Source organism: Pristis pectinata, chromosome 13 (genome assembly GCF_009764475.1).
Source record: "Pristis pectinata isolate sPriPec2 chromosome 13, sPriPec2.1.pri, whole genome shotgun sequence".
Lineage (NCBI taxonomy): Eukaryota > Metazoa > Chordata > Chondrichthyes > Rhinopristiformes > Pristidae > Pristis > Pristis pectinata.
In genome coordinates this window covers 9,318,611-9,343,706 of record NC_067417.1, presented here as the reverse complement: position 1 = coordinate 9,343,706, position 25,096 = coordinate 9,318,611, and the positions used below count along the sequence as shown (strand labels likewise).

The 25,096-nt window shown below is 41.4% G+C and overlaps 1 protein-coding gene across 2 annotated transcripts in view; it reads right to left on the bottom strand.

The window, feature by feature from the left end:
* Positions 1-7,885: 7,885 nt before the first annotated feature.
* The window catches only part of nudt7 (nudix (nucleoside diphosphate linked moiety X)-type motif 7), a 44,807-nt gene continuing 27,596 nt past the window's right edge, over positions 7,886-25,096 (bottom strand). Inside the window, exons 5-7 of one of the 2 annotated variants that reach the window (XM_052028107.1) lie at positions 19,716-19,869; positions 11,141-11,299; positions 7,886-8,615 (exon numbers count right to left, since the gene is read on the bottom strand). In XM_052028107.1, the coding sequence (XP_051884067.1) occupies positions 8,262-8,615; positions 11,141-11,299; positions 19,716-19,869 (667 nt within the window). In that variant the 3' untranslated portion in view covers positions 7,886-8,261. The remainder of the gene's footprint in view (positions 8,616-11,140; positions 11,300-19,715; positions 19,870-25,096) is intronic. The other variant, XM_052028108.1, reaches the window with a different exon arrangement.

The following is a 25,096-nucleotide window of genomic DNA, read 5'->3' as shown; positions in this document are numbered from 1 at the left end:
CAGATACCAATCACCCTCTGGGGAACTTTTTTCCCCCTCAGATTCACTCTAAACCTCTTACTCCTTACCCTAAACCCATACCCTCTAGTTTTAGACACCTCTGTTATGGGAAAAAGTTTCCTTCTATATACCCCACCTATGCCCTCCATAATGTTGTACCTCTGTATCAGGTATATATCTCTATTTCAGTTGCTGAGGGAATTATTTTCAGATAACTGTTAACGTTATTACAGCACCAGTGACCAGGTTTCAATTCCGGCCACTGTCTGTACGGAGTTTGTACGTTCTCCTTGCGTCTGCGTGGGTTTCCTCCAGGTGCTCCGGTTTCCTCCCACATTCCAAAGACGTATGGGTTAGGAAGTTGTGGGCATGCTATGTTGGCGCCGGAAGTGTGGTAACACTTGTGGGCTGCCCCCAGAACACTCTACGCAAAAGATGCATTTCACTGTGTGTTTCAATGTACATGTGACTAATAAAGAGATCTTATCTATTTTCTGACCATCATTTTAATTTGGTCAGCTGTCACTCATTGCAGCAGTTAAAGTACAGAGAAATGCAAGAGTCAGGAAGCTATGTTGCAGCTTTATAAAACTCTGGTTAGGCCACACCTGGAGCATTGCATTTAGATAAGTCAACTGTTTCATATTTAGACTTATTGTCTCATGAGGATAGGTTGAACGAGCTAGGGCTTTTCTCTTTGGAGAGAAGGAGGATGAGAGGTGACTTGATAGAGGTGCACAAGATGATAAGAGGCATAGATCGAGGTGGACAGTCAGAGACTTTTTCCCAGGGCAACAATGGCTAACATGACGGGGCATCATTTTACGGTGATTGGAGGAATTAGTTCAGCACAACCTTGTGGGCCAAAGGGCCTGTTCCTGTGCTGTTCTGTTCTAAGTTCTATGTTCTAATGTGAATCACTACTTTATAGAGCAGTTGAGGTGAACAGCAGTGAAGTATTTCAGGCGAATAGCTGAGGGAGAAAGGAACTGAAGATTTGGCTGACTGTGTGAGATGAGACAGGCCAGGTTCATGTGGCACACACACACATACTGGGCATAAACCTGTGTGGCCAAAGAAAGAAAGAATTGAATTTATCTTGCACCTTTCGTTCTTTTACAACTCTCCTCAGGGCTTTACAGCCATTGAAGTACTTTTGAAGAGCAGTCCCCATTGCAGTGGAGGAAATGCAGCAGCTGAAGTGTGCAGCAAGATCCCACACATAGCAGTCCAGGGAAAAAAAGCCCCAGCCTATCCAGGCCCTTCTTATAACTCAAGCCGTCCAATCCCGTGAACATCATTAAAAATCTGGAACTTGTTTGGTTCTCATCCCCCTCAATTTTAAAAGACATCTAAATTGTTTTCAATACTGAAATCTACACAAGTTACTTATCAGCTAATGAAAGATAATCTGTGCAGTAAAACTCTGATAATCCACTATCTGGTTGTTCAGAAATCCCGAGGATTCAACATCCGACTCACTGTGTTCCTTAGGGCCCCAGTGAGTTTATAAGGAGAGTGGGAATGGGTCCCCCAGTGAGTTTATAAAAAATGGGAATAGGGCTCCAGTGAGTTTATCTTTCCAGCATTCCGTTTAATTGGTAAATTGGTTTACTATTGTCACATGTACTGAGGTACAGTGAAAAACTTGTCTTGCATACCGTCCATACAGATCAATTCATTACAACAGTGCATTGAGGTAGTACAAGGCAAAAGACAATAACCGAATGCAGAATAAAGTGTTACAGTTACAGAGAACGTGTAGTGCAGGTAGACAGTAAGGTGCAAGGTCACAGCGAGGTAGATTGTGAAGTCAAGAGTCCATCTTATCGTACTAGGAAACCATTCAATAACAGTGGAATAGAAGCTGTCCTAGAGCCTGGTGGTACATGCTTTCAGGTTTTTGTATGTTCTGCCAGATGGAAGGGCGGAGAAGAGAGAACGTCCAGGGTGGGTGGGATCTTTGATTGTGCTGTCTGCTTTACTCCCGAGGCAGTGAGAAGTGGAGAAAGAATCCATGGAGGGGAGGCTGATTTCTGTGATGTTCTGAGCTGTGTCCACAACTGTCTGCAGTTCCTTGCAAAACTCTGTTCTTTTAAAACCTGTTCACACGCTCCTTTTAAGCTCAATGGATTTTGTGTCCTGCACTCTCCTTAAACTCACCTGGATCACTTAAAAAATTATTATTCTACTGTCTAAGCAAGTAACTTAAAAGTGGGTTGGGGTGTTAATAGGAGTAACATCCAGTAGTCCAGAAAATCTGCCAGTGGGTGCCACTAGTCCCAAGGATGCTGCATTAGTGGAGTTTTTACCATTGGGTAATATTGAGAAAAGGAAAGTCACCACCGCGCTCATCTTTGAAACTACCATGGAAATGGCCCTTATGATATATGATGGGATTGCAATGTAATTTCCATAGAGTCATAGTTAGACAGCACGGCAACAGGCCCTTTGGTCCAACGTGTCCACGCCGACCAAGTTGTCTATCTGAGCTAGTTCCGTTTGCCTGCCTTGGCCCATGTCCCTCTAAACCATTAGTATCCATGTACCTGTCCAAATGTTTAAATGCTTAAACATTGTAATTGTGCCCATCTGTACCACCTCCTCTGGCAGCTTGTTCCACATACCCACCACCCACTGTGTAAAAAAGTTGCCCCTCGGATCCCTTTTAAATCCTTCCCCTCTCACCTCAAACCCATGTCCTTTAGAATTAGACTCCCCTACACTGGGTAAAGGACTGTGATCATCCACCTTATCTATGCCCCTCATGATTTTATAAACCTCTAGAAGGTCACCCCCTCAGCCTCCTACACTGCAGGGAAAAGAGCCCCAGCCTATCCAGTCTTTCCTTCCAGTCCTGGTAACATCCTTGTGAAAGTCCCGGCAATGTCCTTGTGAAGTCCACGGCTGAGGACTTCATGCTAACCCTCTCTGTAGCTGTGGTGAGATACAACCGCATATAGTGTCAGTGTGTATCATACAACCATACATACTGTCTCAGCACACTCAGGGATGACCTAATCAGACTGAACAAATGAAGGAGAGTCACTTGTACCATGCATTATTTGAATAAGCACACCAGAAGTTACAGCCAAGACCAAATTTTCAGTGTGACATGTACAGTCAAATCTGGTATACAACAAAATTGATCTGTGTTTTGAGGAGACACAGAAAAAAAACAAGTTATAAATATGTAGATTTCAGTGTCGAAAACAGTTTAGATGTCTTCTAAGATTCTCAAGATATAGTAAAGCTGCTGATGGGGATGAGAACCAAGCAAGTTCCAGACTTTCAGTCAGCTGCTAAGCAGAGATTGAGGACGTTGCAGCTTTATAAAACTCTAGTTAGGCCACATCTGGAGTACTGCATTGAATTCTGGTTGCCCCATTATAGGAAGGATGTGGAGGCTTTGGAGAGGGTGCAGAAGAGGTTCACCAGGATGCTGCCTGCCTGGATTAGAGGGCATGTGCTATAAGGAGAGGTTGGACAAACTTGGGTTGTTTTCTCTGGAGCGACGAAGGCTGAGGGGAGACCTGATAGAAGTTTATAAGATTATGAGAGGCATAGCTAGACAGCCGATATCTTTTTCCCAGGGTCAAAATATCAAATACTAGAGGGCATTCATTTAAGGTGAGAGGAGGTAAGTTCAGCGGAGGTGTATGGGGCAAGTTGTTTTTCTTTAAACACAGAGTGAGTGGTAGGTGCCCAGAATGTGCTGCCAGGGGTGGTGGTGGAGGCAGATACAATAAAGGCATTTAAGAGGCTCTTAGATAGGCACATGAATGTGCAGAGAATGGAGGGATATGGACATGGTGTGGGCAGAAGCAATTAGTTTAGTTATGCATTTAATCACCAGTTTAATTAGTTCGGCACTCCACAGCCACGTGGACTTGCCTATCAGCTGCCTGCGTGTACTCCTCCCCCTCCCCCAACCTTCTTATTCTGGCTTCTGCCTTCTTCCTTTCCAGTCCTGATGAAGGGTCTCGGCCCAAAACGTCGACTGTTTATTTCCCTCCATGGATGCTGCCTGACCTGCTGAGTTCCTCCAGCACTCTTTGTGCATTGCTCCAGATTCTAGCATCTGCAGAATTTCTTGTGTCATCGTGGGCCGAAGGGCCTGTTCCTGTGCTGCACTGTTCTATGTTCACTCAGCAGGTCGGGTGGATTTTGTGATAGGTAATATTTCATATCAGGAATGGGCATCAACCTGTTTTTCTTGTAACAGATACTACCTGACCTGCTGAGTAGTGGGTATTTTGTGTTCTGGTTTTAAAGAAAAGACATTTCATCAAATTCTATTCATGTGTATTAAGTACTCCACACCACACAGATTTCTGTGCAAAATATGTGTGGAGTACTTAATGCACATTTGAGCGCAAGAAATTCACAGAGCAACCAGCAATTTAGTAATTGCAATGCTTTTGTTACAGCACTTCCAAGAGGTTCTGTACCAGTGACAACATCTCAAGACCATAAAAACAGTTGGAGCCACAATTACCAGGCTGAACACTGCCAATTTTACTGCTGTCACACCCCTCAGTGGATTTCAATATAGCAAAGCACGAGAAAACCATGAGGGATATCTCTACATTATAGAAGTACTCTGAAGATTTAAAAACAATGTACTGAGCAATGTATTCTTGGTATTTAAAATGCATTGCTTCTCAGTTGTTGACAGAATACTCTTTCAGATGGAGTAGGTTTTACTGATTGTAAGCTATTGCCCAAGGGAAGCTACAGATCTATGTGGTAATTCTTTTCTTCTCTCTGTCCATCCACTTAGGTGCAGGTAAGAATCCATGCTGCTTCCTTGACTTATCTTGAAACCTGCTTCTGAAGTGAATTTAATAAGATTGAATGGCTGACACAAAGAGACTGCAGATGCTGGAACCTGAAACAACAAACATGCCCCGAAACGTTGACAATTCCTTTCCTCCCACAGATGCTGCTCAAGCCTCTTGAGTTCCTCCAGAAGATTGAATGGCCGACCCTTTGGAATTTAAACAAGTTCAGCTATTTTTCATTGCAATAAACAAGGCAATGCATTTGCAAAGCCAACTATTCCTACAAGTACGGATTCATTAGGTGGTGAAATAAGATGAAAAAATATCTGTAACGTAGGTCGAGGTTGAAGGAAAAACTGAATTCATGTTTCAGATTGTAAACATCATATGAACTGGAAAAAAGACATTACAAGGTTCTGAGCAAGTCAAGGTTTGAAAAGTGGGAAGGGCAGTATAAAACAAAATGGAAGGTGTGTGATCAGATGGCAGGCAAGAGAGATAAATGACTACAGGCAAAAGTGGTGGTGATAGCGTTCAAAACTGCAGGTAAATCAGAAGGAGGTTTGAGTGGAAGGTATATAATTATTACCAACTAGCTGCAGTCTGATAAAATGGGACTAGCTGTTGCAATCTAAAATTATTGAGCTCCATTTTGAGTCCAGAAGATTGTAAAACAGAGTACTGTTTCTCAGGTCTCTCGTGTGCTTCATTGGAATAGTGTGGATTTTGGTTTATTGTCACTTGTACCGAGGCACAGTGAAGAATTTGTCTTGCATACCGTTCGTACATGTCAATTCATTACACAGTGCATTGAGGCCAAGGGTAGAGGTCTGGGAGGGAATGGGGCAAAGAATTAAACAACAGGCTACTGGAAGCTCAGGATCAGTCTTCTGGATTAAGTGGAGGTGCTCCACAAAGCGATTATTCAATTTGTGTTTGGTTTTCCCAATGCAGAGGTGACGGAATTCCCACCTGTGAACTGGAATTTAGTACGAACTCACCTCACTGTCTTTCGAGTGGAGATTAGTAACGCAAAAAGATGCACTTCACTGTGTTTCGATGTACATGTGAGTAATAAATATCTACATCTAAAAATTGTGTATAATTTATGTTTATGTTTTTCTTGTGAATGCTGCTTATATGATGCTCTGTGTCTGTGATGCTGCTGCAGGTGAGTTTCTCATTGCACCTGTGCACACATGTACTTGTGCATATGACAATAAACTCAACTTTGAGAACAGTGTTCGGAATAGTGAAAGGTTCTGATAAGAGTGGTTAGACTGGACAGGTGGTAACCTGGGGATATTTTGGAGCTAGTCAGCAAAAGCTGGAGGGGTGAACTTTTCTTTGTAGGCAGCAATGTCTTTGATCTGTAACGCACGGCCTGAAAGAGTGGCAGAAGCAGATTCAAAGTGACTTTCAAATGTATATTTGAAAGGGAAAAAAAAAGATCTGCAGGGCCGTGAGGAAAGGACGGAAGAAGTAATTGGGCGGGCCTTTCAAAGGGGCTGGCACAGGCATTGTGGACTCAATGTCCTCCAACTGTGTCGTATGATAGTTGAGCACCTGGGGAAATCAGGGCATTACCCAGCCAACTTCAATACATTCACCCTTTTCTTCTATGTATCAAATATAAGTTGCCCACCATCATTGCAGTGTATAAACAGTGGAATAATACACTGCTGATACAATGCAGTGCTGATCCTGAGTCAAATAAGCTTTAACTGAAGTTAGATTTAACCATCTCTGGTGCATTTAAATATTGCTGTTGGCAGCATCACCACCTAAACACCTAAGTGAGCGACTTATGTAGTTCTTGATGGGAGCAGCCCTATTACAGCTGTGCAGAAGTCAAAGGAGAGTGCAAGGTCCTAAAGACATAGTTCCCAAGACATAGTCCCCAAGGCAATCAGATGTCAGTTGTGGGTGCCAAGGAGGAGAGGCTGGAGAGGACACGGAGCGAGCACCAAAGGTCTCTGAGGGAGACAATGAAATATCGTCATACAGCATGGAAACAGGCCCTTTGGCCCAACTGTTCCATGCTGATCAAGACACCCACCTAAACTAAGACACAAAAAATTCCACAGATGCTGGAATCTGGAGCAATACAAAAATGCTGGAGGAGCTCAGCAGGTCAGGCAGCATCCAGGGAGGGATATAAACAGTCGATGTTTCGGGCCGAGACCCTTCACCTAAACTAGTCCCATTAGCCCACATTTGGCCCATATCCCTCTAAACCCTTCCTATCCATGTACCTGTCCAAGTGCCTTTTAAATGTTGTTAATGTACCTGCCTCAATCACTTGCTCTGGCAGCTCATTCCAGATACGGACCACCCAGTGAGTGAAAAAGTTGACCCTCAGGTTCCTATTAAATCTCTTCCCTCTCACTCTAAACCTATGTCCTCTAGTTCTTGATTCCGCAACTCTGGGAAACAGACTGAGTGCATTCAATGCTGGAGAATACATTACATGCAAAAAAGGGAGAATCTATGTACTGTACAATGAAGTAATATCAAAAAAAGTGTTGCTAGAGCTGTAAAAATACCGCTCTTTCATACTGATGCTTACTCAGACACATGCTTCCCACACATATGAAGCCCACAAATGTATAATAAGGTTACTTATAAGATGCAATCATACTGCTGCAATGTACTCTGGGCAACTCGTTTGATGAATGATTTTCCTTGGAAACCAGCTACTTGGGTAAATTTTCCATCTGATGCATTATTTTGTTGAAGCCATTCTAACTCACAGACAACATAAGCTACTAATAGTCATGAAATCTGTTAAGAGGTGACAGAGTTGACAATGCAACAAAACAAATGCAAGAATTCTTTCTGAGATGTTCTGAGATGAGGCTGATGTGCCACAGGATGTGCTGCATGCTGAGACTGTTTACTTGATTACCAACATTAAGAAGAGGCAGTCAGTGGAAGATCTCCGATTTTCTCCGCTAGTGTACAGCTGATATATTTTGCAAAGAATATCTGTGTTCTGGGAGGGAACTGAACCCCAAGGTGGAAGGTCAACAACAGAGAAGTTACTCTTAACACAGTTAACAAAAGAAAAAAACAGAGGCTGTGTGATAGCTTGTTCAATTATATTGATAACTAAAATAATTTATTATTTTTCTGCATGTGACACTTCATTGTGTAATATACATATTATATTAAACAAAATTTTCCTGAGGGGCCACATCAATCCTCAGCATGTCATCAGCAATCCTGAAACACTGAGTTAACATTGGAAAAGATTCAATCTAATTAGCTGACAGTTTATAGCAAAGAATCAGCATGGAAGACAAAAATGAAAACTAAAAGGTGCAGAAATTTAGATGATTGTACAAAAATTAAATATTGAAGTGAACAATTAGAGTGGCTAGTGATGGACCAACTTACACCTGGAACCAAAGGATCTCATAAAAATATTAACGACAGTCCACTTGAAGACTGAAAGAGGAAACGTGCCAAACATGCTCATAGCTTACTAGTCGCATATTTTGCCATTAGATATTTATCCATACTTGCCATTGGGTTATCAATGTCAAAATCAACCTTAAACAAAGGCTTCTGGCCTAGGGCTAAGTACCCCACAATAATACAGATTTGTGCAGTGAGGCCCCATATAGTGAATGACTTGTGCAACTGCCGATCTTTAAACGTGAAGAAGTGCAGCAACATTCCCCTGTCGTAAGGCGTGGAAGAGTGTTCTTCTGACTTTAAGAAGTGGTGCATTGGAAGGATAAACACGTCACTCACTTCACTGGCATTGGGCTGTGGCCGGAACGTATCTGAGATAAATGCCACCACCGGTGTCACTAAAATGTCTTCCTGTAGTGGGGTGAGAAAGTCAAATAATACAATTATGCAGAAGGTCAGTGCGGTACACAGGGGGTACCTATTCCCACACTCCCTGTCCATACTGATACTACTCCCGAAAAGCTGGCCAAACCTAATCATACACTATCTAATGAATTGTGAATTCACTTGCTATCTACGTCCCATTATGGCACTCCCTCTAGAGTCTCCTACCTAACCAGCCTTTTGATACACGGAACATAAATCAACAGACATGGCCAAATTCCTCACAACTAGTCCTACACATTGTGATCCAATAAATGTGAGATCCCAAGCTGAGAGTGGGTCCTGGTCAACAGATTTAGAGTGGAGATGTCTGTGAGGCCTTCCTGATTTAGAAATGACATTGGGTGAGTCAACAAAGGAGGCTCCTTCTGTTCAAATGTGCAAGTTACACTGGCTTGTGTATAAAATCTGAAATACTTTGAGCACTTTTGATGCCAGTCATAGAGTTATACAACATGGAAACAGGCCCTTCGGCCCAACTTGTCCTTGCTGACCAAGATGCCTATCTGATCTAGTCCCATTTGCCTGTGTTTGGCCCATAGCTCTCTAAACCTTTTCTATCCATGTACCTGTCAAAATGTCTTTTAACTGCTGTAATTGTACCCGCCTCTACCACTTCCCCTCGTTGCTTGTTCCATATACCCACCATCCTCAGTGTGAAAGAGTTCTCCTCATGTCCCTCTCACCTTAAATCTATGCCCCCTAGTTTCCAGTTTTGGGAAAAAAATGGTGACCGTTCACCTTTTCCATGCCCCTCATGGTTTAATAAACCTCTGAAAAGTCACCCCTCAGCCTCCTATGCTCCAAGGAAAAAAGCTCCAGCCTATCCAATCTCTCCTTATAACTCATGCCCTCCAATCCCAGTGACATTCTTGTGAAGTCCATAGCTGAGGACTTCATGCTAACCCTCTCTGTAGCTGTGGTGAGATACAACCATACATACCGTCAAGGATTACTGCTTCACTACACTCGGGGTGACCTTATCAGACTGAACAAATGAGGGAGCTCTTGCTTGTACCATGCATTATTTAAATAAGCATACAAGAAGTTACAGCCAAAACCAAGTTTTCACTGTGTGAGATGTACAGTCAGATTTGATAAACAACAAAATTGACCTGTGTTTTGAGGAGATACAGGAAAAAAAGAGCAATTTTGGGCAAAGAACATAGAACAGTACAGCACAGTACAGGCCCTTCGGCCCACAATGTTGTGCCCACATTTTATCCTGCTCTAAGATCTATCTAACCCTTCCCTCCCACATAACCCCCTATTTTTCTACCATTTTCTATCATGGATACAGAAGAGACTGTGGATGCTGCAATCTGGAACAACAGACAATCCCACTGAGTTTCACCAGCAGATTGTTTGCTGCTTTGGGCACTGGATGTCCATCTTACTCAGAGAGGCCAAAAACTGGTCAGGAAGGTTAGCTAGAGGTGCAGGTCACAGATGGGGCTGAGCACAGGGATTGGTCAACTGGTGCTCGATGGCTGTCCAAATTTGCGAAGTATTCCCTCTTCCAGCATAAATATTCTCACCTCAGAAAAATAACAATAAATACTGCTCAAAGTATATCAGATTTTACACAGAGCCAGTGCACAGCTGAATAGATGGAGCCTCCTTTGTTGACTATTTCGGTGCCACTACCATGTCTAGTTTCGAAAATGTTGATATTAATTAGCAGTGCTGGGCATGCCTCAGAGACTTCTTATGATGAAACATACTTGTCTCCCCAGTGAGAAATTTCCCTACACTATTTTGATCTATTAGGTTAAAAAGGTAACTCCTTACTTGAAGAAATCAATCTTTAATAATTATCACCACTTACTTCTAAATTAGCCATCCTATACGTAGCAAGAACTATTTACAAATTCTGGCAAATGTACCGCAGTAGTCTATTGAAGTAGTGAATCAAGCATTGACAGTGAATCACAATACAGCACGGCAGTGTAGCGGTTAGCGTAATGCTATTACACGCCAGTGACCCGGGTTCAATTCCGGCTGCTGTCTGTAAGGAGTTTGTACGTTCTCCCGTGTCTGCGTGGGTTTCCTCCGGGTGCTCCGGTTTCCTCCCACATTCCAAAGACGTACGGGATAGGAAGTTGTGGGCATGCTACGTTGGCGCCGGAAGCATGGCGACACTTGCGGGCTGCCCCCAGGACACTCTACGCAAAAGATGCATTTCACTGTGTGTTTCGATGTACATGTGACCAATAAAGAAATCTTATCTTATGTTGTTTAACATTGCCATCTCTGGCAAAACTGCTTTCTATAACCCCCACACCTTTTAGTGCTACCTGAACTTCCTAATACCATGCATTTGCATCCCTTGCTCTGTAACATGGAGTTTGGAATAACAGTGAGAATGATTAGTTTGACCAGTCAGTTTGTTCCTCCTCTCCTCCAGAGGGAGTACTCCTGTATTGTGACTCACTCAGAAGCGAGCCACAGTTTAGCTCTGGTCTGGACACCGGTAACCCCTGCACTGTTACCTTGTTGATTATAGGGACCAGCTTGCAGATAACTTCCACCTGATCTGGAGGAAGGCCGATTTCTTCCTGAGCTTCACGGAGGGCTGTGTCTATGTCACTTCTGTCTTTCGATTCCTGTTTCCCGCCAGGAAAGCAAACCTCCCCTTGGTTACTGTGCAACTTTAACACAGAAACTCAGTTAAAGAGAAATGTCACTGAGAATTATTTTAGCTCACAGTATAATGACTATTAGTCTATCTGTCCGCACAATAACATTTTGTGTAACAGACCAATCTGCATCCTTCTCATTCATTTCCAGTGGTATACATATTTAGCTGTATCATTTCTTTCTGTCACTCATTTTCTAAATTCATTTGATCATACAGGGAAATATAACTAAGGGTTCAGACTTTAATGTCTGAAACCAAGCATGTACAACAGGACCAAGGCCACATCATTCCTCTTCCAGTGTTTGTAGCTGTTTATTGCCCAGCTTCCGGATGTGGAAACCACAATTAATTGACCCCTGTTCCAGTTCCTCGTCCACTGATACAAAGTATACCAACTCTAACAGCATCCCATTCCAGACCGACAAATCAGAACAGGCCGGGAATCAAATGTGGAACCTTTTTGGAATCAGTGGGACTTGACAATGGAGAAATACATAGTCTGTGACTTGAGAGCTGCTGAAGTGGTTTATTAGCTGCTGCAGAGTTTAGAGACAAGGGTAAAACGCTGGGCCAAATCCTGCATGAATGATCTGAACCTCAATTTGCTTTATATACTTTTTCTCCCCATTCTTTTATATGTTAAATCAATAATATTCTGGCTACGGCTTGCTACACCAATTTACTTCACAGCCACAGCTTTATGGGGGAGGAGGGGGTGTAGCAAGTTCCAGATGTCTGCCTGACTTTTATTTTAAGATTATATTTTTTATTATTCTTAATGCCCCACCACAGGAGTAAGTTTGTATGCTTTTCACCTATTGGGAACTTTCAACATGTTAAACATAAAATGTTAGATGACTCCTCTGGCACTCTTGACGCTTCTTATTATAAACCTTTACGGAAAAAGTTTGTTATTGGCATCAGAATAATGTGTGCAAAGACTATATTGCAGAAAAGATTTACGTAGATGTTGCCAGGACCAGAGGGCCTGAGTTATAGGGAGGGGTTGGCCAGGCTAGGTCTTTATTCCTTGGAATGTAGGAGAATGAGGGGTGACATTATAGAAGTGTTTAAAATTATGAGAGGCATAGATAAGGTGGATGGTAACAGTCTTTTCCCCAGGGTAGGGGAGTCCAGAACTAGGGGGTATAGGTTTAGCGTGAGAGGGGAAAGATGTAAAAAGGATTTGAGGGGCAACTTTTTCACACAGAGGATGGAGAGTATGCCATATGAAGTGGCTGAGGCAGGTACAATAGTGTCATTTAAGAAGCACTTGGATAGGTACATGGAGGGGCAGTGTTTGGAGGAATATGGGCCCAATGCAGGAAATTGGGACTAGCTGGGTGGACACTGTGGTCAGCATAGACTGATTGGACCGAAGGGCCTGTATCCGTGCTGTATTGCTCTATAATACCAAACAGAATAAATTTTCCCTCCATTTGTTCGATCATTCTTTCACAAAATTAAGCACAACTGGTGTTTGAGAGACACAATTTGATCCACTGTCCCACAACTTCCCCAAAGCCAGCAGTTCCACTTCTCTTCGTAACTATGCGGACATTTGGGACTTCTGCACAAGAAATTGGAAATTCCAAACTTCTGCAAGGCTTTTCCCCCCTTCTGTCCCAAATACGCTCCAATACTGGATTTGTTATGGGAATCACTCTGTCGAACCAAGGCCACTTTAAACCTGGTGAAGGTTCAGGATCTTCGTTAAAATGGAGAGGACTGGCTATGAGGGAAATAAGTTATAGATGATGTATATGGTTTTTAATTTATCAATTTATAAACACTGAATTATTTTTGTGTTTTCTACTGTTTTAAGTGTTTTGCTTTTTTATTTCATTTTTTAAAAATATTAGATTTAATTCTTAGTAGTTTTTGAATGTTAATTTGAATAGGATTAATCACCAGAAGACCCTGAGGTACTCAGAGCCGCATCAATCAAATTAGACCTGGCTTCTCTGCATAAATTTGCACTGAGATATCTGCACAAGATCAGGTCAGTTTTGGGAAATCGGCAACCTCAGCTGAAAAGCAGCCTTGTGGAAATTTAAGGCCATGATATCCTGTAAAGAGAATGGTCAAAATTAGAAAAAAGATGCAACAAACAACCTGCTGAAGGAATTCAACAGGTCGAGCAGCATCTGTAAGGGGAAAGGAACTGTTGATGTTTCGGGTTGAAACCCTGCATCAGGACAGGTTTGTGGCTCTCTTTAGAAAAAAGGTGGACAGCCAGCTCACACTTAAGCAGTGGCTAATGGAGATACGAAGCAGGCAATACACTGAAGCAGAGGAGATGTAAAAATTCAAAACTGAAGTGGGTAGGTATTAGGAACAGAGGTACATTGCATGATGTTTCTTAGATTCTATCACCAACCATCTGGTATTCCCATTTATCAAGAAACAAACTGTTAATAGGACAAAACTTACATCTTTCACCACACTCATGGTACATTATAACATATTGGTTACGTATTTCACTAGTGTTCCGGAGGGCATGTGCTAATTAGCTAGTTACACATGTTCAAGTCTCACCATGGCAACTTGGAAATTCAAATTCGGTTACTTCAGTAATGCTGACAACGAAGCTATTAGCTTGTTGTAAAAAATATATATCAGGTACACTAATGTCCTTCAGGGATGGAAAAACTGCAATTCTTACCCAGTCAGCTGCAAGTGCGACTTAAGATCACAGCAATGTAGGTGATGTATAATCACAATTATTGAACCAAGTTCATGGACAACATCCATGAAGGAACAATAAAAAGTTTTTTTCTAACATTTTATTACCAGTTCCACAATAACAAAAATCCTACTGCTCCATCGTATTCATTTTCTGAATCTGTTGCTGCTGGAGCAACTTAACTGGCATGGGACTATGGTAGCTACAATGGATCGCTGTTGGTTACAGAAAATGGCACAGGGTCGCAAACTCAGCCAGCTCCATCACGGGCACAACCCTCCCAACCATCGAGGACATCTTCAAGAGGCGGTGCCTCAAGAGGGTGGCATCTGTCACGAAGGACCCTCACCATCCGGGACATGCCCTCTTTTCGTTACTATCATCAGGGAGGAGGTACGGGAGCCTGAAGACCCACACTCAACAACTCAGAAACAGCTTCTTCCCCTCTGCCATCAGATTTCTGAACGGTCCATGAACCAATGAACAATACCTTGTTATTCCTTTTATTTTGCACTATTTATTTATTTTTGTAATTTATAGTAATTTTATATCTTTGCACTGTACTGCTGCTGCAAACCAACACATTTCACGTCATATAAGGTAGTGATAATAAATCTGATTCTGGCTTCTGCACTACCCACTGCCAACACTGCAATGGAGCAACTATTGAGAGCAATACCATAAAAACTGTGTGTCTGAGATTGACTGATGCTATGTCTGACATTACTTTGCTGTAGAGCTTCTATGATATTGTTTTGCAGGCTCAATAGGGAATGTGGAGGGTACAGGAGAGAAGTTAGGTGCAGCAAAAGCAATAAACATTCTCTTCACTGTTTAACTGCTTGCTTTCTTCAGATGAGCAACTTGTACATTTTTTTTTGAAAACCCAAAATAGCTTAAGTTTGAAGGAATTTAGGATTAAAACATTCCTCTATATTTAGGCAGCTATAAAATACCATATCAGTGCAGGAAATAAATCAGGTGGTACACTATTACTTCAGGTCATATTCAATCACACAAGCTTTCTACTCTACCCTGAAACCACCATCATCAGCAGAAAGCAGATGTACATCTTCTGATGACCCGATGTAAAAAATATGCTTCAAGGACACACTGCACATCCCGATTCAGACGCCATCTGTAACTCTCAAGGTGCTGTTGCCTATAAATGTCTCCAACCTGCGAGGCATGCAGTTTACGGTAAGATGATTAATAGCCGGGTTTGCAGAGTAAATGCAACAGAACTGTCACCATATGTAGTCAACACCCAGCAAAACTGACAGCAATTTTTGGATTTCTGCTTGCGTGGTTGCAAACAAAGAGATCCCATCTTGTGGGCTGCACTTGACAGTGGATTCGGCCATGGAGATCAGCAAGGGCACGGGAACGGAGGCTAAATGCCCAACATTCATGGTCAAAACTTGCCAAAATTTTCTGCTCCAGATCCAAAAGTATTCTTCCAATGAGATTAATGGAAAGGAATGACTGTGAGAATCTCAACAATTTAAGAAGATTTTAATTTATTTGTGTCCCTGATAGCCTGTTAAGTGTTACAAGTCCAAGGATCTGTCAAGATGGCAGCACAGATAGATTAGGTGATGAAGAAGGCATATGAGATACCTGCCTTCATTACGCGGGACATGGAATATAACACCAGGGATTTTATAGTAAGCTTTATAAAACATTGCTTTGGCCACACCTGGAGCACAGCTGCAGTTCTGGCTGCTACATCTTTAAGGACATGATTGCACTGGAGAGGGTGCAGCAGAGATTCACCAGGATGTTGCGTGGGATAGACACATCAGTTATGAGCAAAGACTGGATAGTCGGGGTTTGGTTTCCTTGAAGCAGAGTAGGCTGAGTGGGTACCTGATGATGGCATATGAAATTGTGAGGGGTACAGGGAAGGTAAATGTAAGAAATGTTCCCTTTAGCAGAGGTTTCTAAAACCAGAGGGCAAAGGTATAAGGTAAGGGATAAAAGGTTTAGAGGAGATCTCAGGGCGGTGGTCAGAATCCGGAATGCACTGCTTGAAGGGGTGGTGCAGGCAGAGACTCTCACAATAACTACCACCTAAATGAGCAATTAAATCGCCAAGGCATTGAGGGCTGTGGGCTAAGTGCTAGAAAATGGGATTAGTAATAGATGGGTATTTGATGATCATTGACATGGTGCACTGAAGAGCCTATTTCTGTGCTGCAAAAGTCTGATAGATTAACTTTTTAAAGTGCTTATAGATTTTTTGAAGAGTTTTAAAGTGTTAGGTTTTGGGTTTTATATTTTTTTCTAAATTTAAAACTTTGAATGACTCGTTAACATATAGAAAGTTCTTAAAAGTTTTTCAGCTGACAGTTCTAGCCAAGCCTCGAGCATGACTCAGACACCTGTCAAACTGCTCAAGACTGCAAGAAATTGCAGAAAGTTGTGAACACAGCCCAGTCCATCACACAAACCAGCCTCCCTTCCAATGTCTCAGTCTATACTTCCCACTGCCTTGGGAAAGCTGTCAACATAACTAAGGACCCTCCCACCCTAATCATTCTCTATTCTCCCCCCCTTTCCGTCAAGCAGAAGATACAAAAGCTTGAGAGCATGTATTACCAGGCTCAAGGACAGATTCTATCCTGCTGTTATCAGACTCTTGAATGGACCTCTCATATGTTAAAATATGAACTCTTGATCTCCCAATTTATCTTGTTGTGGCCTTTGCACTTTATTTGTCTACCTGCACTGCATTCCCTCTGTAACTGTAACACTATATTCTGCATAGTATTTTCCTTTCTACTACCTCGATGTACCTATGTATGGAATGATCTGTCTGGATGGCATGCAAATGAAAGGTTTTCACTGTATCTCGGCACACGTGACAATAATAAACCAATGACCAATTCCAAACTTTCTCATTTTTTGACCAGGGCTAGGTCCAGCCACCCCACGTGTCACCTTCTTATTGCACATGTCCCTTATGACAAAGAAGGCCAGGACACAGAGCACCTCTGCTGCGTTTTCCACATGTTCTTGCTGGACAAAGCCAAGTTGTTCTTTTAACCAAAATCCATAGCAACCACAGCTGATTCACTAATTACTCCAATTTTTCCCCAGTAATCAGGAAAGAATGGTTTTTATATCATAATTGGGAAATATGTGCACTTATCACACTTCTTAACCCACAATTCAAATCCACCATTGTACAACATCAAAAACTATAATCCAATGGGAAAAGATCTCCAGTACGTGACATGACTCATCTTTTTGATATCAAGCACATACTGTATATAATAAATACATCTAAACCATGGTACTGACTTCTGTAATCCAAATCCTCTTAATGGGATTACTTGCTGACTTGTATCAACTCCCGAGAAGTCTTAGTATGTTATGCCTCACATCTATAATATTCTATTAACAGTCCTCAGCTGACTCATCTTGGAGTTGAATATCTAAATGTAATATTGCCATGAAATTTTTTAACAATACACACTATTCAAATGTCTAGAAACACTACAGACTGGATGGGATGTGTGTCATTATAAATTAGAACACATCTTGCACGTAAAGACCTTATTTTTCTTTTATATTAATTAAAGATCAGAAATCAATGAACACTAGCTCATCTTCCTCCTTTAGATCAGTTACAAACCCTCTACAAATTAGAGAAGACTCAGCTAGACGGTTAATCACCATGATAACACAGCAGCAAAATGGGTATTACAGAAATTCAGCAGGTGATTATTACAATGTTGATGGGTTAATATTCAGTGGAGGAGGCAATGCATTCAATGCAAAAGGCTTCTGAACTAGTACGTAAGCTCTCGAGAACACGAGTTACTTGAAACTGGAAAACTCAACGTTCATCCCATTGGGTTGCAGACCACCCAGGCAGAATATGAGGTGTTTTTCTTCTTGTCTGCTTGGGGCCTCACCCAGGCTGAGGATGGACAGGTCAGTGTGGGAATTCAAGCCCCCCCATCACCCATTTTCATCCCCTCCTGGTTCGATCCACCCACCACCCACATACTTCGCATCCCCCACCTGGCTCCGTCTGCCCTTTCTCTCTTGCCTTCATCCACCTGTCACTGACCTGCCTCTGTCTCCCAACTCCTCCCCTCCCTCTCCCCCATCTGGCTCCTTCAGCCCATCATTCCTTACCCCTCCACAGTCCACCAATCATTTACCGACCCCGGTCTCACCCCTATCCCTCTCCTCATTATACCGGCTATCTTCCCTCTCTAATCTCTGTCCTGATGCAATGTCTTGACCCAAAATGTTGACAGTTCCATTCCCCCCCCAGACGCTGCCCGACCCAGTGAGTTCCTCCAGGAGCCTGTTGTTGCTCTGGATTCCAGCATCTGCAGTCTCCTGTGTCTCCAATTTAACCCAATACTTCACTGCTGTACTGTCGAGGGTATCATTGCAATCATTGATAAATCAAGGCTTTGACCACCCTCTCTGGAGAACAACATATCCTGTGTCCCAGTTAAAGAATAGGGAAACGCTCATGTCCAGACTGGCAATTGTGCTTTAAGTGACAACATTTAAACAGATCCATCAGTACTGCTTGCTGAACCTTGCTGCATGCAACTTGGCTGCAATTTCCCCTGGTTTTAAAGTGCTTTATTGCTGAGAAATGCTTCTGCAATCCCGCTATCCTGAAGTGGAGAAAGGTGCTATTAAAATGGAAGTTCCTTCCTTTCACTTAATGATAAGGAATTGGCAGAAGTGTATAACCTTTTACTAAAGCAACTGATTGTGCACTGTTTTCTTTTTACAAGAGAAGGTAACTCCAAAGTTGAGTACCGTAGATAATAAGCATTTTCTCTAAATCCTTCCCAGATAAATACTGGGCTTTCTATCCATTAGGTTTTACAATGTTCTGGTCTATAAACTCTAGGCCATACTTGCAATTAAGCTGTCAATCTTCCCCCAGTCCCCAGCTCACCCAGACACCCTACTCCCCACTCAATGATACTTTTACTTCTTAGGAGCTTATGCAAGGGACTGACTCACCGTCTGTAGTGGAGCTTCCAATGTCACTGAACTACTGTGAAAGGCTAACAGCAGCACTGTGTTGGCAGAATGCCACTGAGTGGGAAGAACATTATGGATTTTTGTCTCTGAACTCAGGCAATAGATCCCAGCTTGAGTATCTGGGTCTTCCAATGAGACATGAATAGCAAGCATCTTTCAAAAATTCAATATAAATGAAGTAAATTACCCGTTATAATCAAGTTGTTAATCAGACAAACCTATAGGTGTATATGCTTGACTCACAACACTCAGCCTTGATATAATGTATTTTCTTTGAGCCATAAACTTAAAGCATATGATACATTTTCAAACTTTGGATATTCTCGTGGTAAGTCAATAACTCAAAGCATTAAGTAGCTTCTCCCTTCATTGCCTGATCCACTGCGTACTTCCAGCATTTTCTGTTTTTATTTCAGCTTTCCAGCAGCTGCAGTATTTTAGTTTCACCTTAATGGTGGTCTAATCTGGTACATGATTATACATTTTCAATTAATTTTTAAACAATCAATACACAATGAGAAATAAAATTCTACAACCAAGGAGCCCCTCAGCGATTAGGAGGCTCACTGCTCATTAACTGTTCATCCATTAAAACTGATGGAAAATGCAGAGAGTACCACAGCTGTGAATCCCTGATCTCTGTGACTGATTGGCAAAGCGTACCATCACATAAACTCAGATCATGCTTACACTTTATTTACTCATACATTACCTGCATGGATCTGACTGTGAGCAGTACATGTAGCTCCTCATTTTTTATCAATAGAGGTACAAGCACCGAAGCTCTGGGAAGGGTCAAGTCGGAGTATTTATTTCCTATATCATACAACTTCAACGCATGTTTGGCTTTCTCTTTAATGGATGTTCTAATGAAAAATAAAAGAAAAAAAATGTCATGCTGAATCCTGAACTGACTTTTCAGTATCACAAGGGTTTCCCATTGTAACTGACTAGAACTATCACAATTCTCTACAGATTAAGGCCAAGGCACTGTGAAGAGGACAATCTGCAGATGACAAATGCAAAGGTTGTCTGCTTTTTGGTTCCAACGACAGATACGGTTTAATCCAAGAATATAAATTTTAAAAAGTGGATAAATCTGCTATTGGAGGACGGAAAGAAATGGGACCGATGGGAATGCTTTGGGAGCTAGCATAGACTCAAAGGGCCAAATGGCCTCCTTCCCTGTAACAGAAAAGCATGAGAAATGTGGTTGTTGACAAAATCCATTCAGAGTTTTAGATATAGCATTCAGGCAGAAAGTCACAGATAGAACCCACAAGTAAGAATCTTAAGGATGTTAAATGTGCATTCAGTTTGTCAGAACACTATATAAAGGGAGTATTTTCATGGCTCTCATGTCATTGTGGAGCGGGGGTGTTCAGCTAATCGGTCCAGAAAGCAAACATTTTGCTTTAAACAGTTATTATCAAATAAACTCATCAGTTAATTATATGGTGACTATTACCCTGCTGTTTTCTTGCATTTCAGATATACAATTAGAGACAGCACTCCTGGAACGTTAGTACCCTTTGTAATCTTATTTTGCAGCTTTTCCCATAAAAGTGTTAACACTGTGTTTAAAGGTTAAAGCTGTACAAATTAAATATTGAGTGTGCACTTTAGAAAGAGAATCTCCTGGTATCCAAATTTGAGTATAATTTCTTCATACTCTTGGAGCATGGAGTCATTAATCTTCTTGACTGAACATTGCTATATCATCAGGGACGATGTGTAATAGAAGTATGCAGCAGCTGTTGTTTGCACTGAAACACAATTCAGAGAAGCTGAAACAAGTGATAGAGGGCCTGCTCTCAAAATTAAGGCCTTTATCACTTTGCACTTGTTAGGTTGAAGCCCCGACTCCACAAATAAGCTGGTGCTGGAACCTTTGCCTGATTTCAAGAACCATTTGCCACCCTGCACTTTGGGGCACAGCTCCACAGACAGTAAAGATAAATAACTACTTCTGCCAGCAGCCATTGTCCCCGAATGGTTCTTGCACTGGTGCCCTGTATTTAGCTTACTTTGAAATTAGGAAAAGTAACTGATTAAAGAGGTCAGTTGGTCTCTGGATCACAAAGTTCTGGGTTTAAACCCCATTCCAAACACTTTACTTTGATTCTGCGGTGTTGTAATGAGAAAGGACCTCAGTTTGCTATTTTTCCCATGAGACTTGAAATCACCCTTGCAATTGTAAGTGACAAGGCCAATGGCGAAAGTAAAAATGCTCTCAGTGACGTTCTGATCAATATTTATCGCTCACCCAACATTAAAACAGGTCATTCTTTGAGATAATAACTCAGTTACTTCTTGGTGCTTGCTGCCTCACTTCCTACAATATACTGCTGACCACTCTGAAATTGGCTGTAAAGTGCTTTGGGCTGTTCAGGGTGTATAGGCACAGCATAGATGCAAAACTTTATTTAACTGGAAGTTTAATAGAATAGCAACATTTCAATTGTTCAAATGCAATTATTTCCTGCTATGTGACAATTCTCTCCTGCTATAAATGGGGCCTTCAAGAGCCACTTCAATTTAAGCAGCACTAGGTTATCGTTATAACCTTAAGCACCTTATCATTCTCCAGATCTTGATGACTGCCAGAATTTGTAATCATTCTGTCATCCATGGTTATACTCCAGTGATGACTTCAAGCTTATGGAGAGTGGAAGGGTACACAGGGAAGCTCTGGAAGTCAGGTATGAAGAACAGCAGATGTGAAAATGAGGGGTTCAGCAGCACTGGGTTGAGACAGAGACAGGCAAAATCAGGGAGGTGGATGCAGCTGGCCTCAATGAAGAAGAGGATATTGGGATGGAAGCTTCATTCATGGTGAAACAGAAGACTATATAGAGAACTAATTGGTGTTTCTAAAATGAAAGGATTTAATGGGGTAGGCATAATCTTGGTATTGGTATATTATTGTCATTTGTACCGAGGTACAGTGAAAAACTTGTCTTGCATACCGTTCGTACAGATTAATTCATTACACAGTGCATTGAGATAGTACAGGATAAAATCTACCCAATAAAAGAAAAGCAAAAAGAAACTACAGAACTAAATTATGGGTGAATATAAAGATATAACTGCACAAATACTAAATAATACAAGAAAATTCAGAATAGAGAAAGGAGGACCAATGTATTCAAAGGCAATTGCAAAATTGAATAAATACCAAATAGTGACTCATTTTTCAGGGAGATTAACATGGTGGGCTAGATATTAAAAGAAATAAAGATATTTAAGACAGAAAGCAGAGAGGTGTGTTTAAGGAAAAGATAGATAAACATGTGATAGAGAAAGGAATGTACTAATATGTTAACATGAGTTAGATAAAGGCGACTAGGAGGAATCTCACATACAGTAACACTGGCACGGATCTACTGGGCTGAATGTCCAACTCTTGTGCTGGATAGAATTATGTAATCAAACTCAGAGAGGAATAAACCCTTAAACCATATTGTACCCATAAAAAAAGAGGGGATAGCAGAGGTACTATTACGTACAGATTTCTGAGAATAGTGCCAAATAATAGTCAGAGAGCTAATACAATTCCTCTATTCAAGAGATAAACTAAATCCTCACAATTATAAATTATCTGAATATCAGTGGTGGAAAAGATAATGAAAGAGAACAAGTATGTCCAAGATATGATAGAAAAACATCTAGAAAATGAAAAATAAGAAAGAGTAGTCAGTGTGGATTTTAAAAAAATATTTATTTCTAATAATGAATTATTTTAAAGAACAAACAGTAGAATGGAAATATAGCGGATGTAATATATTTGGATTCTCAGAAGACCATTGATAATGTACCACATATATATGGTAGTGTGGCAGTTATTGGACTATCATCCAGAGATCTGACCTTTCATCCAGAGGCAGGAATTCAAGTCTCACCATGGCAGCTGGAGTTAGACCTAAATTTCAGACATGGTGATGGAATGATGGTATTCAAGATTTACATTAGCAACTTGGCCTTGGGAATTGGAAGTACAAATTTTAAATTTGTAGATTAACAACTTGTTGGGTGGAATTGTAGAAAGAGATTAGTTAATATGAAGGAAGAATTCATCAAAGTACAAAGTATTAATTTACTATTGAACAGAAAGGTCTTAATGAAGTTATTTCGAACCTTAGACCACACTTGTGCATAGTTTTAGTCTCCATTTAGTAAAGAATTAGAGAAGGTGCAAAAAGAAATTGCAGGGACTATCAAGACAAAGAGGTTGTGACTCTCAGGGAATACTGAATGGATTCAAGCTCTTTTCTTTTATAAAGAGATGATCTGATGGATGTCTTTAAGATGATGAAGGAGCTCCCATACAACGGAGGACACAAATGTGCACTGGGTGGCGGAGCTTCCAATTGTCATCTTAATTCTCTATCTCACTCCCAATGTGACCTTCCTCCAATACTGTTCTAATGAAGCCCAACATAAATGAGGAAAAGCATCTCGTCTTCCATCTAAGCAGGTTACAGTTCTCAGGACTCCACAAGGAATTCAACAATGAATTCAAAGGTGAGAGGGCATAGGTTCAGAACAGACATGAGGGGTACGTTTTTTACTGAGAGAATGGTGGATGCCTGGAATGCGTTGCCTGATTGGGTGGTAGAGGCAAACTCATTGGGGACTTTCAAGAAGGGCTTGGATGGGCACATGAATGAGAGGAAAATAGAGGGATATGGGCGTTCTGTAGGCAGGAGGGATTAGTTATGTCAGCACAACATTGTGGGCCGTAGGGCCTGTTCTGTGCTGTACTGTTTTATGTTCCATGTATTTCAATGTACCAGAACCGGCCAGTTCTGACGCAAAATCATCAACTTGTAACGTTAACTCAGTTTTCCTCTTTCCACAGATGTTGGTTGACTGCTTTCAGAGTTCCTACACTGCTCTGTATCACACAGTTCGAACATTACTTTTTTTCCCTTACATCTCCCTCTATTTACACCTGCTCTAGACAGATCAGTTGCAATTAACCAGTCTTCACCTATCTTCTCGCAGCCTGAATCAACACCATCTGTATCATGCAGTGTCCCAGGTCTACACACTAGCACGGATATTCCCTTTGTTCTTTCCAATGTTCTCCCTTCTCTACCACTGAGAACATGGTCATTTTCCAACTTTTTCTAGATTCGATGAAAAGTTATCAACCTAAAACATTAATCTTTACCCAGAGTGCACCTACAATAGTAAACTCACTATCACTGGGGATATTTTTAGCAGATAGCATAGATGTATTTAAGCAGAAGCTAGAAACATATCTGTGAACAGAATGAACAAAAATGCTGATGCATGAAGATGATGGGAGAAGGAAATGTGGTCTGATTTAAGTTATTTCCTCTGGTGGAGAATTAAAATTAGAGCTAGGTCATTCAGAACCAAAATCAGGAAGCACATTTTTACACAAAACATTGTGGACCTGTGGGATTTGATCTCAAAAAGTAGCAGCTACTCCATTATGCCAAATGTTTAAGATTGAGATCAACACATTTTTCTTGTGTTAAAGGATCAATGGGATAAGAAACAAAGGCAAGTAGAGTTGAAGTATGCCAAAGGGGTGAATGGCCTCCTCCTAATACTATAGCTTTGAAATTCACATTTCATTTTTCCTTTTTGCATGCCTTTACAGTCCACATCCTCTTGACTTTCCAACCAACATTCCTTCTACCTCCAATTCCAATGTTTATAATTTTTGAGCATTAGTCTTGCTCAAAATGCCAATTAGCTAAAATTCCCTTTCTCTCAATTGCCTTGAAGTGCATCATTGCCAAGGAATACAATCTCTTCTTATTTATTTCTTCTTCCATCAATTGCTCCCCCCAACCCCCCCCCCCAAGGTTTTTTACGCAGAACTGCACTATTAGATCAGCAGATCGTACTAAACAAGCTAAGTACAGATGTCAGGGAACGTCACCATCACCCACTTTACACTGAATCATCGAGCAGGGAAAGGCCAAATGGCCTTTCTCTGCTCGATGGCATGGCTTTAAAGTAATGGGTGGGAAGTTCAAGGGAGATATCAGAGGGAGGTTTTTTTACCCAGAGAGTGGTAGGTGCATGGAATGCGCTGTCTGGGGTAGTGGTAGA